This window comes from Anguilla anguilla, chromosome 6 (assembly GCF_013347855.1).
Source record: "Anguilla anguilla isolate fAngAng1 chromosome 6, fAngAng1.pri, whole genome shotgun sequence".
Classification (NCBI taxonomy): domain Eukaryota; kingdom Metazoa; phylum Chordata; class Actinopteri; order Anguilliformes; family Anguillidae; genus Anguilla; species Anguilla anguilla.
The window spans coordinates 50686990-50701687 of NC_049206.1; the positions used below are offsets into that span (position 1 = coordinate 50686990).

At 43.4% G+C, this 14698-nt stretch overlaps 1 protein-coding gene across 12 annotated transcripts in view; it reads right to left on the reverse strand.

Annotated features, from left to right (window-relative positions):
• The window catches only part of ptprk (protein tyrosine phosphatase receptor type K), a 137142-nt gene that overhangs the window by 17895 nt on the left and 104549 nt on the right, over positions 1-14698 (reverse strand). For 7 of the 12 annotated variants that reach the window (XM_035421505.1, XM_035421511.1, XM_035421508.1 and 4 more), the window contains exons 11-15: positions 13519-13624; positions 10904-11177; positions 10246-10282; positions 4699-4834; positions 142-171 (exon numbers count right to left, since the gene is read on the reverse strand). In XM_035421505.1, coding sequence (XP_035277396.1) covers positions 142-171; positions 4699-4834; positions 10246-10282; positions 10904-11177; positions 13519-13624 — 583 coding nt within the window. The remainder of the gene's footprint in view (positions 1-141; positions 172-4698; positions 4835-10245; positions 10283-10903; positions 11178-13518; positions 13625-14698) is intronic. The other 5 variants (XM_035421517.1, XM_035421509.1, XM_035421512.1 and 2 more) reach the window with 1 other exon arrangement.

Here is a 14698-nt window from a genome sequence, read left to right on the forward strand (position 1 = left end):
AAGTTGGAGCTGGTCAATGGGGATGCAATCGGTCTGAGCGATATGTGTTTTCAGTTGAAAAAAGGATACTGCATCTTTAAAACACTACATTTCTACCCGCAGACAGAAGGGACCCCCATCCTCTTTTTGTGTTTTACTTACAGGTAATACGAGTAGGAATAGTAGCTCCTCCTGGCAAGCCAATCAGAGACAGCAGAATAAACAATTACTGGTGAATGCAAAGTGTCAATCAGTGGTATCAACAAAAGCAAATAAATAAATAAATAAATAAATAAATAAATAAAATAAGCCAATAAAACATACTTTCCACCCCAATTTCTTAAGGTTAGCATTTCATTCTTCATGCATTGTTTTGTTTTTGAGGGCGTGCAATTAAAGCTGCTAAAAATGTGCAGTGAGGGTGTGCAGAAAATAACTGTACCACAGCATGCAAGAATTTTATCTTTTGATTAATTTAACTTTTTTTTTCAATTTGAGAATTGCGACTGATTGCAACTATCATGCATTGCAATGGGTGTCTCATTCAATAGAAAAGGTTGTCATGGGCACTGTTGACCCCATTTCCCTAAAATTGATGTGTGTGTTCACGTAGACATATTAATAAATAAATAAGCATGTGGATATGTAACAACAGTCTCAGCTGAAAGGTCTTACCTGGAAAACAAACAATGCAACAAACCAACATTTTAAAGATGCAGTATCATCTGAGTTCATTTTTAATTATGAACCACAATGTTTATCATTTTATAAAATTATCATTTTTGTACAGTGGATTTTCCCATAAATTAGCATGTATGAGTCCTAGCCAACACTGAACACTCATTATTCTGGGTAGGTTATCTGCATAATGAAAAACGACAAGAATAATCATGACCTGACCAGATGAGTCCCGTAATGGAATGAATACTCAGTTCTAAAATTATAAATGGACAAACAAGTTTATTTCTGTAAAGAACTCCCACTCTTGCTATGCATCAAAGAGTTTCTCACCGAAAGGCGTCACTGAAAACTCATCAAACTCCGAGGATCCTTGGCAAGAACAATTTTAGGATTTTGAAGTGTAACGACCAAGTCGATTATGAAATATGTGTGCCGTGAAGCACCAAACAGTTTGAATTAATTGCTTCACTACTGATAAATCGATTCAAACTAATGAAAGTCCTTTTCTGGTCAATTGGCCTACATCAGATACTCGAAAATGAAGCAAATGGGTTTAGTGCATCACAAAGCTCAGCTTTGCGCATCAGCGACGCTTAGGAGACCAGACACGCATTGCATTTGTGAAAAGCCTCAAGGATGAAAACAAACTCAAGAGCATATAGACTAGAGACTAAAGCAAAGGCACACTCGTGATCCAGATGGAACCAGGCCGGGAACCGATCAGTAAAGAGAAAGACACATTCCAAACGTCCAGATGTCGCTTGGCTTTGTTCGGCAAACACATTTTAATAGCACTGTTTCACACCGAGTTTTCCACAGATTCACTCTAAAAAGAAAAACGAGCCACATGACTCATATCTGAATTCAATTAAGACCAGTTTTTTTAATCCATTCCAACAGGATTAGATGGATTATGACTCATTACCACCAAATATCCCCATTGCTCACAACTTTGTTCCATTTTCCAGTCTGAATTTAAAAACTGGGAGGCATTCCAAATTTTTAAAAGCCAATTATTTAATACATTGAAATGAAAGTCGTATTTGGTCTGTTTCTGCATTTATTTGTTAAAAAAATGTATTTTCTAAAATGAATCATCAAATCAACCTGTTGTACAATAATACTGCATCATTGAGTACCCTGTTGAAATGAGCGTCAACTTTAAAGAACAAGCTTTATGCAATCAAAGACATATCAAAGACCAACTCTGGGCCTTAGCATTTGGATATAGTCTACGCAATTCACATTTCCTCTGCTGGTACGACATTTGTACTTACTGGTATGCCAAAAAGCCATCTAGTATAATCTTTATGTTCTACTTAATGGTATGAGTGCTCAGTTACAAAATTATACACAGAAAACCACCATAACTTCCACAAGAACTCTCACTCATGAATTTCAAGTTTGGTGATTTTAAAATGAACACTTGTACATCTGTGGAAAAAAAGGCATCTTCTCAAAAAATAAAAACAAAAAACTAAATATAAAACTTTTAAGAAGACTCATTGCCAGGCAACCCACATCTCATGACAGTATAAGAAGAAATAAATAACAAAAACCTTCGCTTTCATCTCACATTTTTCCCTGGCATAATTTCTGACCTTCTCCATCTTATCTAAAAAAAGCAAGCTCAGACCATTTCCACCAGATGGAAAGCCCGGCAAACCAAGGGTGAGAAATGAGCACGGTGTGGGCTTGTGTGGGGGGGGTGCGCGTTGAAATTATCCTGCAATGGAAAGATTATGGGGGAAGAGAGTGGGCAAAAAAATGAGAGGGGAACGGCATTAAAATGAGCAGAGGTAGTTTAAAAACGAGGCCTAATTGGCATAACATTCAGAGAGGCACAGAGACTGTTCTGCCAATTAAGATTAATTTGAATGATTTCCCCGCTCATCAACGGGTGGACGCAGCCCGCCTCTCCATCCATGTTAATGGCACACAGCCCTCGACACAGCCCTGTAAAACACTCTTCCCCCCCTCCTCATCTCTCTCTCCAATCCCATTTCACTAGGACTGCTCAGTCTACTGTGAGCCAGTCCAGGTCAAGTAACCACACATAAAAAAACACACATACTCTAGGGAACGTTAGAAATGTATACCTTGCAAAGTAACAAGTGAAAATGTCAGTTCACACTTTCTCATATGTTAGAGTATTGCCCCTCTTTATTTAGCCTATTCCTTTGTAAATCAGATGAGACAACCTCATCTAGCAGCTAAACTACGGTATGGTGACACAGCATGTGCACGCATGCTATAATACTAACACAGATGTGAAGCAAAACTCATTTTATACAGTACATGGACTGCAGTTTGAAGTATGTGTGAATCATTCATGAAGTGTAGATAATATGATTTCGGCTCCTAATTATTTGACATCATTGAGCAGCTTGAATATGTAATGCCTCAAAAAGACCAGAAGATGGTGCTATTGGTCATACAATGCCCAGCAGATAAGTGGACATACTGGTTGGTTCGCTCTGATTTTCATATGACTCACTCAGACAACCTTGCGAAACAAAACTGGAGCATGGGCATGTTACTCATCTTCAAGCAAATTAACACATACTGTTGTTTTTCTGTGTAAAATTAATCTTTCGGGAGCTGAAAAACTATTAACATAATTTCTAATTGACATTTCAGTTTCCCAATGTTCATCATAAACATTGATCGAAAAACTTTGCTGAGCCAAATCAATAAGAGTAATTATGAAATGACATTACTGACTATTAGCCTGTGTACAACTTGCATAGTAGCGTTAAAATGAACATTACTGACTGTTCTTTCAATATGTTGTTCCGTATGAAAAACTAACAACACCTGTGTTTACATATAGATATACCGTTAACATGTGCATACTCAAAAAGAGCAAGAACAATCTGCAGCACGTGTGCAGTTACAAAAATGTTTCTTCATGTTTTTTTTAGTGATCAAGCAGGGATTTAAACAAGCTGTATTGACAGCATTGTCCACTAAAAAGTATGCTTTGGAAAAAAACACACTGATAGTAAATTCCATAGACCGGGTTTTCCGACTAATTTGCGTGTATTTGCATTTCAACACTTGACCAAACTGGGAGATTATGCTAGCTCAGTCACAGAAGTGTTCACTGAAACATTCAAGTTGTTCCTGGCGTATCAGTTACACTTTGAAGTGGAAAGCCTAGCAGCTAGCTCACACAGATGGGCCGGGCTGAATTTATACCCCTGTCCTGCGTGGCCTGAAAGGTATAAATCTGACTGAACTCAGCCTTAAACGTTTGCAACGGACAGAGAAAAAAAAAAACAACTGCTCCTAGCGTTGCAATTCTCATCCACAACTGAACAACAGTCCCATTCACTGATAAGATAAACTACGCTGAGGCTCAACGGAGCCTGAATTTGTTCTGTTGGTTTTCCCGTCAGTATATCACTTGGTGTAGCGCCCTCATTGTCTTTCCGCTGCCGTGGGGACTTAAGTGTGCAAATTGAGTTTAGACAGCAAAGTGGTCACGGTATGGAAGGAATGGCCTGAGCCTGCTGAGAAGCGTGCGCGCTGCTCCGCCGCACCGATTCCGCACTTAACTTACGGCGGGGGAAAGTTAATCCTGTTCTCCCCCACTGCCGCACAGATGACTCTAGGGCTAGCGGCCTGACAATGGAGCCCGGCTCGCTAACACTACGTGTCGTCTCAGGTTAAACTACACCCATCAAAAAAAACAACAACCTCTCTACGCCAAACACATTCAATTTTTAAAATATATTCCTTTCATCTGTTATTTTCTTTTTTCAAATGCATACAGGAACGCTTTTACGTGGTAAATTGTGGTAAATGTAATTGCTTCGCCTCTAAATGGGTATTCCATTACGCAGCCATTTCCATTGAGAGTCAGCGCCGGGATCCTCAGTGAAGCGATGGCGATGCTGATGTGCGGATGGCATGGGATGATGAGTCGAGGGGGGGTGTTGCTGGCGCACGTTCGTTCAGACCCATTTAAACCCAAAGAGAGAGAGAGGGGGGGCGCTCGACGACATGGCGTCGCCGCAGCCGCCAAAGGCCTACCTCTTTTTCACCAGCAGGATCGCCACCAGGACCAGCAGGATGAAGACCAGCACCCCGGCGCTGATTCCGGCGATCTTCACCACGCGGTCCGTCTGCTTGGCCGGGTCGGGGATCACCTCCGGTTCCTCCGTCGCCCCTGCGCCCACCACCGCGAAGAAAAAAGGCCAAAAAAAAACATGTATAAAACCAAAGCGCCGTTTCATGTTTTGTTGAAAGTGAAAGAAGAGGGAAGGGGTGTGCAATAAGACCCAAACAGACAAATCTCCAAAATGCTGAGAAGGAGCGAGCGACAAAAGCAAGGCCCGAAATGACCGCAGCGCCAGTTCTGTCACACACGAGATAAGGCCATCGTTATTCATCGCGGCTAGCCGGCTAAATGACCTATGACCCGCCTCAACTCAAACGACCAGGCTCAACCACAAACTAAAGTAGAGAGAGAAAAGGCTGACGTTAATGCACCGGCACCTGCAGCCCTATTGTATTTCCACAAATATAGCACAGGCCCCCTAGCACTCCCTGTATAATGCATAATGGCAGGGTTTTACAATGGTTCGGTAAAACACTGGACATAGTAATAGTAAAGCATTTCCCCCCTCAAACAAAAATGCTCAATTTTCGCTATTTCTGTCTTCGGCAACCAAAGCACATAAGCGGGGCGGACACGGTTTTAATAAATTGCGGTGCGGATAATGTCGGTATGAGTGTTGGTCTCTCGCTCCGTGCCACTCCTGTACTTTAGCCCCGCCTTGTAGTTGTACTGTATGTCACCATGGCAATAAATATACACAGCTGGCCTGCATTGAGACCGAGTTCGACAAAAGATTTTGACAAAATAAGAGGAAAAGTACACACAAATAATAAAAAGCTGACGATGGAGAGGAAGTCGGACGAGTGTGGAGACGCTGCCCCTAGCAAACAAGCAAACAACGACCCGTTTAAAAAAAGTTCCCTGACAGTTTAAAACTATAATGAGGGAGTGGACCTGAACGGCAGTGCCAGGGCTGACGCATAAAGCACGGAACAGGGTAATTACTAAAGGTTGAGAGCAGGGGGTGACGGACTCCAGTCCTGGAGGGCCCCGGTGTCTGCTGGTCTGTGGTGCGTTTCGGCACGCGCGCGCGATAGCTTCAGGTCACCGGCCTGCTAGAGCCCGTGTTGCCTTGTTTCAAAGGCCTCAACTGGCGCTTGATTGAAAGGAAAACAGAAAATCCCACAGCCGCTGTGGCCCTGCGGAAGCGGAGCTCGACACACTCACCCCCCCCCGGTTTAAAACGGTGAAAGGTGTTTACGCACTAGCTCGGCCGCGGTCAAACGCGGTCGCCGACACAGAGTCGAGGTGAAGGCCCAGTAATGCGTTCACTTCAGCTGACCGCGGGGTGTCATTATATCGTTCTGTCTAACATCCAAACGAAGACACGAACACAGAAACATTGAAAATAGCAACAGCGACGAGTATTATTAGGCAATGCATAATTAAAATGACACCGAGACTGACAGAAAAGTGTGTTCGCTTTTCTCATAAAAGAAGCAAAAACAATACCTTAAATAAGTATTATAAAAAATAAACAATGGCTAATAAATAGTTACAGGGTCATTAGCCATCTCTCCTTTCAAGGAATTGTTCTTATATTAATGACACTAAATCATTTTTCTCAAAGTGAGCAATAATCATGCACTCTTATTCTCTGCTCAATTTAGATTTCTTCTCTTATATGAATGAGGCAAGGGACAGTCGGAGATTGAGCTAGTCAATGTACAGCCTGAGAAGAAGATACAGTGTTTATGCTACAATGTCTGGCATACTATATAGACATTGTATGTATTGTGTGTCAATTTGCTATCATTTTGAACTCAATTGAACAGTAAATTTCAAAACTCAGGCTTTGCTTACTAAAAAATCTGAAGGGTGACAGCTTCCTTATTTCTCACTTGCATTAACACGCTTTTTCCTGTATTTAAAGACTTATTCACTCCAAGCGTGCTTCAACAAACTCAATGTCCAACTGATAACAAACAGAGTTCTAACATTCTTAGCATTACAGTTTTAGACATTTCATAGTTCCTGTGGTAAAAAAAGTATGCTATTATGAGATGGAAGATGATGGCCTGGCGGCAAAGACTTTTAAGCCTGGCTAAAGCCGTCCATCTCAAGCCTGCACTCAAGCTATTATTGCTTAGGATCTATGAAGTGGCCTACTTTTAATAGAGGAAAACAAAAAACAACTCAGCATCTGTGTCACGGCCTCAAGAAATGCCCCGGCCTTCCCATTCTTTCCCCTTTCTACTCACTCGCCACCCCGGGGGCAGAAGGATGACAAGATGGCCCTCAAAGAACATGTTGCGCCCTCCCCCAACAGTACTCTTGCTCTAGTTCATTGTACACATTAACATCAAGAGTGCGTCCTTCCATGAACCTTGTAGAGAGTTTCTCCGGTCTGTCATCGGGGTAATTCATCCCGATAATACCCTTCTTCCTTGACTCCTGAATGGAGACTCAAAATGAATAGCTGCTGGTACTCCATCCAGACAGTACTTGCTCCAAAAACAGTGGTACTAGAGGCCTAAAGAGTTAAGGTTCTTGGAGACACGCGTCTCTCTCGTGTTTTTTTTAGAGGTGGCGCACCCTCTTAGCATTTGCAAACTGCTAATCCGTGGATTAGACAACCCACTTAAAACCTCAATCAGAAAGAGCAAGTTGCACAACAGTCACAGTGAGGTCACAGGACTGGAGAGGTTTGTTTCGAGAGCCTGTAAAAAAAGGTGACAGCGGGCCTGACATGGCTTGGTGCCGTCACTGGCGGGGCTAGTGCGTGTACGCTTGGCCACGCGGGACCCCGCCTGTCTCGTGCCTGACAGGGGGGCCTCGCTGCTTCTTCTCTCTCTGTCCCAGGGTACGGATCATGTGCACACACACACCCACCCCCAATGACATGGGTATGGTGTTCTCTACCTCCACCACCACCACCCTGGCTGTAGACAATATGACAGGGGTGGGAATTAAGTACCTCTCCATACCTATATTCCCTCAACAAATCCCTGTCTAGATTTTCAACTTATTGCAAAAATATAAATGCAATTATTTTTTTATTTTTTAAGTGAGCCTCAACCACCTTTCATGCTGAAGATCAATTACTTACTGTAACTAATAGGCTTAAGACAAAACACCAAATTTCTCAAGGGTTTTGGTGATTTTTGGTTTTTGACGACTATCTATAAAGGTGAACATAATGCTGTGCCGGACTTGGTGCCCCTTCATGAATACAGACACACAGGCAGACTGCATCCCCTATGAAAAGCTGCATATTATTGCCATGAATATTAAAGACAGGGCTTACAAAAATACATCCCAGTAATCTCATAAAATATATCTTCAAATGAGGTTACACATGTATTTTTACAACATAAGAAGTCATTACAAATGCATATTATACACCTGAAAAGATTTGTGGCTTCCAGAGCAAGACACTGTCTCCTACTGAGCAAGCCGAAATGAGAACGCCATTTGAAAATCAACATAAAAAGCAATACCCTTTCTTAAGGAACAGGTTGCATGATAGATTTTGACACCATGGTTAAAAAGTTATTAATCAATTCTGGAGTCCTGTTTCAACCATTTTAGAGTACTGGGTTAGACATGATTCCCAACTGGCTTCAGGAATACTTATGTTCCTGTCACAGCTTACAAGATAAATTCATAAAGAAATCCTGGGAGGAATTCGGAATAAATTAGATTATACCATTCTGCGGGAGAAAAAATATCTGCTTAAAATGAAAATCTGTTTTCATTCCAAACTGTACGACACGGCCATATATAACACTGTCGGAACTGCTTTGACAATTATTTTTTTTATTTCAAACACAGGAAGCAAAAACGATTAATAAAAACAATGGCAGCAAACAGGGGCCCCTCAAGATTCGATTTATAAGGCCCAGCTGAGGAGGGTTCGTGTTCAGAGATCTGACTGCAGAGAGGACCACAGAAATTCTATACCTATAGGCCGGATACTGATGTGCTGTTAAATAAACACTGGGCCATGTACACTTGAGCAAAGGCATTGTATAAATGACCGCACTAACCATTCTCCATTATGTAGCTGTTTATGTTATCACTTACGGCTGTATTATGCGGATCCAAATAATAACATACTATGGAAGAAAGGGCCGTTCCTGTTGTTGTCTTTTCGACAGAACGTATCGCACAGCTTCAGTGTATATTGCCTCTTGACGCAAAATCCAACAGTGACAAAGCCGGTGTGTAATCCAAGCATTATCCGTTTTCTCCAACACAGCATCTTAATCAGGGCCAAGCTCCCCGTTTGCGACACAAAGACCAGATAATAAGGAAGCACTGCGACTCAGAAGATAAACGTCCCGTTTACCCATCCGCTTTTAATGCGCTCCATACGTAGCCGCGTAAACAGAAGAATGCGAACCCTGCGCAGTCTCATTAGAGATATCACAAACAGGAAGGACTTTACTGGTATACGATATGATGCGTACCATTTATAACCTCAGCTTAAAGGGCAAATGAGTACAGACAGCAGCTGTTCCAAAAACAGTAAAGCTTGCACCAGAAACTGAGACCACAGACCCGGAATGGGCCAATGAAGAGAAACACAGCAAATGATTTCGCCGCAATCTTTGAAGTGAACCACAAACAACATCTAAAACCCTGCATTAATATAATACCAGCTGTTTCAGGGATTATGTTATGAAGGAACCGCTTTGACACTGATCGTGTAAAAGCATGTTTGTAGCACTCTAAGGATCAAGTGTGTGTGTGGGTGGGGAAGGGGGGGAGAAATCTCTTAAAAACAAATCTTTACAGATTCTGAACTTGAAAAATACTAAAAATGAAGTACTGTAATTCATGAAGGATTAAAAGATATAGAGCTGGTCATGTACAATATAATCAATTCAGCCAAATAGAAATGGAAATCAATTCAGCTAAATGGAAATATAATCAACAACATCTAATGATATGTAAAGAGGTTTTGACCTCTCATTTGACTGAATCATGGGGTGGTTTCTTATCAATTTCTCAGCTTCTATTGACATTCCACCACATGGTTTTGGTATATTGCATCAATGTAATGACGATGCCTTCTTAATCACTTAAAAAAACTTAAATTAACAATGAGTAAGCTTGCACTTTTTGAAATCTTCAAAGCTGTCAGCAAGAGCCCTTCTGTGTTTGAGGGGCGATCGTTGCCATAAAATGATGTATTCTGTGACAGAAATATAACAAACTTCATGCAGCCTAAATCCAGACCCAGGCAACATGCCTATCCTTCTGGCTGAAGGATGGAATCTATAGATAGAGAAACACTTCATGACATAAGAGTTCTGAATCAGGAGGCATATTCTATGGGAACAGGAAGAGTTTTGGGTGGGGGGCGGGGGATGGGGGGTTGGAGAAAAGCTATGAAACAGAAATGCCACATCCAATTAATCATACAAGGGTCCACAAGGCCTTTGCCTCTCTTTATATATGGACATACACACACGCACGCACGCACACAAGATTTTTAAAAAAAGCATTCTTACCTTTCGTGGCGAGTCTCAGACATTGGGTTTTTGTTTCCTGTAGGAGATAAACAAAACGACATGAAGGGCAGTCGTAACTGAATGCTGCAAGGGCAGCCGCGCATTTCTCACAGGCGAGCTCTCAAAGGAATTTCACGAATGCGGTATCCGTGGAGCTTCGCCCAGGACTCGCGCGATGCTTGGCCTTCGAACCGAAGACTGTTTAACGGAGTTCGTCGCGGTGTTTGCGAGGCCCGTCACAATTACTGCACTTCAGAGACACGGCTCGGTACAGCCGGTCATTACGAGAGGACATGCGAGGGGTTTCAATGCGGCCAGCGCCGTTGGACTAACGCCGCCGCTGTCACCACCAGTGTCATTCTCTCGCCCTTTTATGGGAGAGGAAAGAAACGCTCACGGTACTAAAGGGCAGAGGCAGCAGATGCCAGATATATCATAAAGATATTTTCCCACATTTGTTGTATAGCCGCTTTATTTCCTTAACCTTGTCTTCAATAAGGATGAAATGTGTTTGAAACCATTACTCTTTTGGCTATCATTTATAGCATACTGTATACTCACACTGTCATTTACTGTATCACTTATAGATAACATCATTATTATAATTCCCATAGGTTAAAAAAAAAGGCGAAACTGTGACAGACGAAGCGGCTCTAACCTTTTCGACGCTGCTCACGGCCTGGAAGTAGATGTTGTAGTTCTTCCTGGGCGCGAGCGGAGGGTTCCAGAAGCCGTGGTAGGTCTTGTTGTCCCCCACCGTGAACGGGGAGGGCTCGGGCAGGCTGGCGGGCGGGAGCTCGGCCGCGTAGTAGTACGGCGAGCCCCCGCTGGAGGCGCTCTGGTAGGAGACGGGGACCTGGTAGCAGTCGCCGGAGCTAGCCTCCCTGCGGGAGCGGTGGGGGTTCAGCTCCTCCACCACTATTTGGTAAGCGCTGCGGAGGGGGAGGGCATTGACGTAAATTCGAAGAGTCAATACCGCACTTATTTAAGAGATTATTTCTCTTAAGTGTCACAGACACTAACAACAAACAGACCGGGGTAGATAAATTGTGAAATTAAGCTACCAAACAAACATGGGCCTTCAAAAGCTGCCAATGGCGAACACTTGAGACAGAGAGGTGGAAAGGCCAACCCCCTGAAAGCAGAGATGCCGCTAAAGATTTTAACAATACATTTCAATCAGTTATTTAAATACATACTGTCAAAGTATTAAGCAAACAGATAAAGAGCTCAGAATAAACAGCTGATAATCTGATGTAATTGAGAAGACTTTCTGTTATAAAACTCGGTTGTGTTAATACTTGCTATAATTCGGCATGAAAGAACAGACAAGCCTTATATTTAGTTTACAAAGGGTTTAACAGTTAAACTGGTTTTTAATATCTGTATTAAAAGGAATATTTTCATTAAATGTTTTCTATCAATAAATAGAGCCTTAAAATAACATGTGACCAGCAACATTATTCCTAGGGGGGTCACTGACAACAGACATTTACAGTATAACTACAAGTAAATTAAATTTTTTTTTCGTCTGTAAAATAGGCCTTTGAGTCTTTTTAAGCAAACTACAATTAAATGTAAATGAGTTCATTCATTGTAAATGAGTTCATTCACTGGGAACACAATCTCTATGGATTAGGTCCTGCCCATCGCCAATCTCCATTAGCACTGATTCTTAATACAGTTTTAACAGACATTCCCTTGCACACACACACGCATGTACGCGCGCACACGCACACACACACACACACAAAACCTTTTAGATAGCAAAACAAGAAAGCTGTCCCAATAACAGTGGATAAAATCCCCAACTGAAAGTACCATTTTTTTTTTTACATTATTACTGCCACGCTCTGACAGAGTAATGTGCTCCCTTCCCTCAGGCCGTCGCTAACGTGGAAAGAGCAGGCGGCTCGGCGTGAAGGCAACACGCAAAAATGGCGCAACGAGCCTTTCGCCCCCAACCGCCGCAAACCAACCGTATCCCCCGCTTCCTCAGCTAGCGCTATCTCGCGGGCTCGTCTTCCCGACCCCATTGTAATCGCCGGCCGGGGGGGGGCTGGGGGGGGAGGGGATCCTCTGCCCCCGCCCACGCTCCTCCTGCCATTAGCGACCAGAACGCGATCGCAGCCGCCCCCGCCCCCGCTGACCCGTCCGCTGCCTCCATTCTGGCTCGAAGCGCCGTGAATCAGAAGCGCGAGTGACATTCCATGACGCTGGCACAGATGGACTCAAAATCTGCTCCGGGTACGCCGAAATAGAGCGCTCGGCTTTTCCTGTATCGCCTGTCAATGACAAACTGTTACAAATTACCTGAGCAGATGGCAGGCCCGCTCGCTGCAGCTCAGTCCGTCGCACAACACCTTAACTAACTTTCCCTGAATTACGGAGTTCCCAGCCTGCTGTGCGCTTTTCCCTCGGCTTTCAGCAGATCTTTGCCAGTTAAACAGCTCGCTGCCAAAACCAGTCAAATTAAAAGGGCCCCTTTTAATAATACTTGCAGGAGGAAACTTTCTGAAGACCAGAATCCGACTCACTCCAAAGCAGCACCTAAAAAAAACACCAGTCTCACATCTTGCTGGAGTGCCGCGATGCATGGAGTCACAATAACAACCGCCATTTTAAAAAGAACATGTCTTTCAGCAAGAGGGCATATCCTTTGACCATATATCGGAACACATGCTAATGTAATTAACTGCAATGAGCAAAAAAAAAAACACCACCTTTCTGAAAATAAAGGCTTCGTCAAACTTTGGTTGCCTTGACACAAGCATTTAATTGCCTACAAGCGACATGTTCCAAGAGGGTACTTGTGGAATAAAGGTCAGGCGGTTGGCATTCGCAATGCTGTACGTGCCCCTTTCTCTCCTTTCTCTCCCCCCCCCCACCATACGCGCCCCTTCCATTTCACAATTGCGGGCCGAGCCCGTCGCATAATAGCCGATTTACCGAATCGGACAGCCGGGAGTTATCTCCAAATCCCCTTCATGACAAGTGCCTTCTAACTCTATATCCCCGCCGGTGCCGACGGGCGAGAGGAAATGAAACGGTTGCGGAGCGACAATGGCCGAATCAAATCGAGATCAGCCGGCCGATTCCGGTCCTGGATAGCTAAATTCCCCAGCGGTCCCTGATGCGATTAACCACAGGTCTATTTACGGAACGTGCCGAGGCCAGAAACACAAAACAGACACAAAACGCCAAGCTTTTTAACTTGAGGGCCTCGGACGAAGAGGCCGGGAACCCCGCCCGCTGCAGGTTTGCGTCGCTCACCTGATTGGAGCGCCTTTGGCCTGGGCGGGCTTGAGCAGAACCGTAATGGTGGTGGTGGTCTCGTTCAAGAACGCCTCGGAGCCGTCGTACTCCTCTAACGTTGGGGCTGTTGGGGCAGAATGGAGGTACGTTCACAAACACATGGAAACCTCATGGCATGCCAAGGCATTGAGGAGAAATGGGGGGGGGGGGGGGCAGTCAATTTAAGCATTAAACAGACACCCATCCCAAGTGACTTACATTCTTGGTGTACAATCCATTTATACAGCTGGATATTTGCGGGAGCAATCCAGGTTAAGAGCCTTGGCTAAAGGGCATATAAAGGCAGTGGGAATCAAACCTGAAACCTCAGAGGTGCACACCCACGGGGTACTACATAGCCATGTGTCAAACCTCTTTTGCTCAGCATGGTCCATAACGAAAATAATACTCTCAGAAATAACACACACGAAAAAAAAAAAAAAACCTTTAACTTAAAAAAAAACCTTGGCTGAGCATTTTATTGACAGTGCTGTTAAAAGCATCTCCTGCTTAGCGCACAAATTCTAATGCACTTCATAATTGAAAAGTTTTTTTTTTTTTTTTACTTCCTGAAAAATAAACTGATTTAAAGTAGCTGCTGTGCAAAAAGGCTGCAAATTATATTTCAGGTAATTCTACCTACATTATGTACGTTGCATCTCTGAGCATTAAGGCAGGGGCTTACGGCAAAAGGCGAAGGGAACCTCTTATTTTAAAAAGGCTACTGCCCCCATCTGCCATTAAGTAACATGTCAAGAAGCTTTTAGCTCCCACTCACCTGCTTAATTTGATTGCTTTAAATACAGTCTGTCATTTGAAATATCATCTAATGATGTCCTCTGCCATCATTTCGACAGATTTCAAATACATTCTGCGCGATACGCGCAGAGCACTGTCGAGATCAGAGCGCAGGAAATAATGCTGTGGCAAATTACCCCGACACCAGCAGGGATGAGAAATCATGATATCGCTCTGCAGAGCGGATGCTGACACATTCAACCTCAGCTACTGTGACATGAAAGGTGCTGCTCCACTCCGATGTCCATATTAGAATAATTTAAAGGAGCATTAGTATTCTTCCTCCACAAAGGGGGATACATTTATTTGGTAACATTTTCAGGTTGCTGAATGCTTGCAAACTTATATTTGGCAGCGTCAA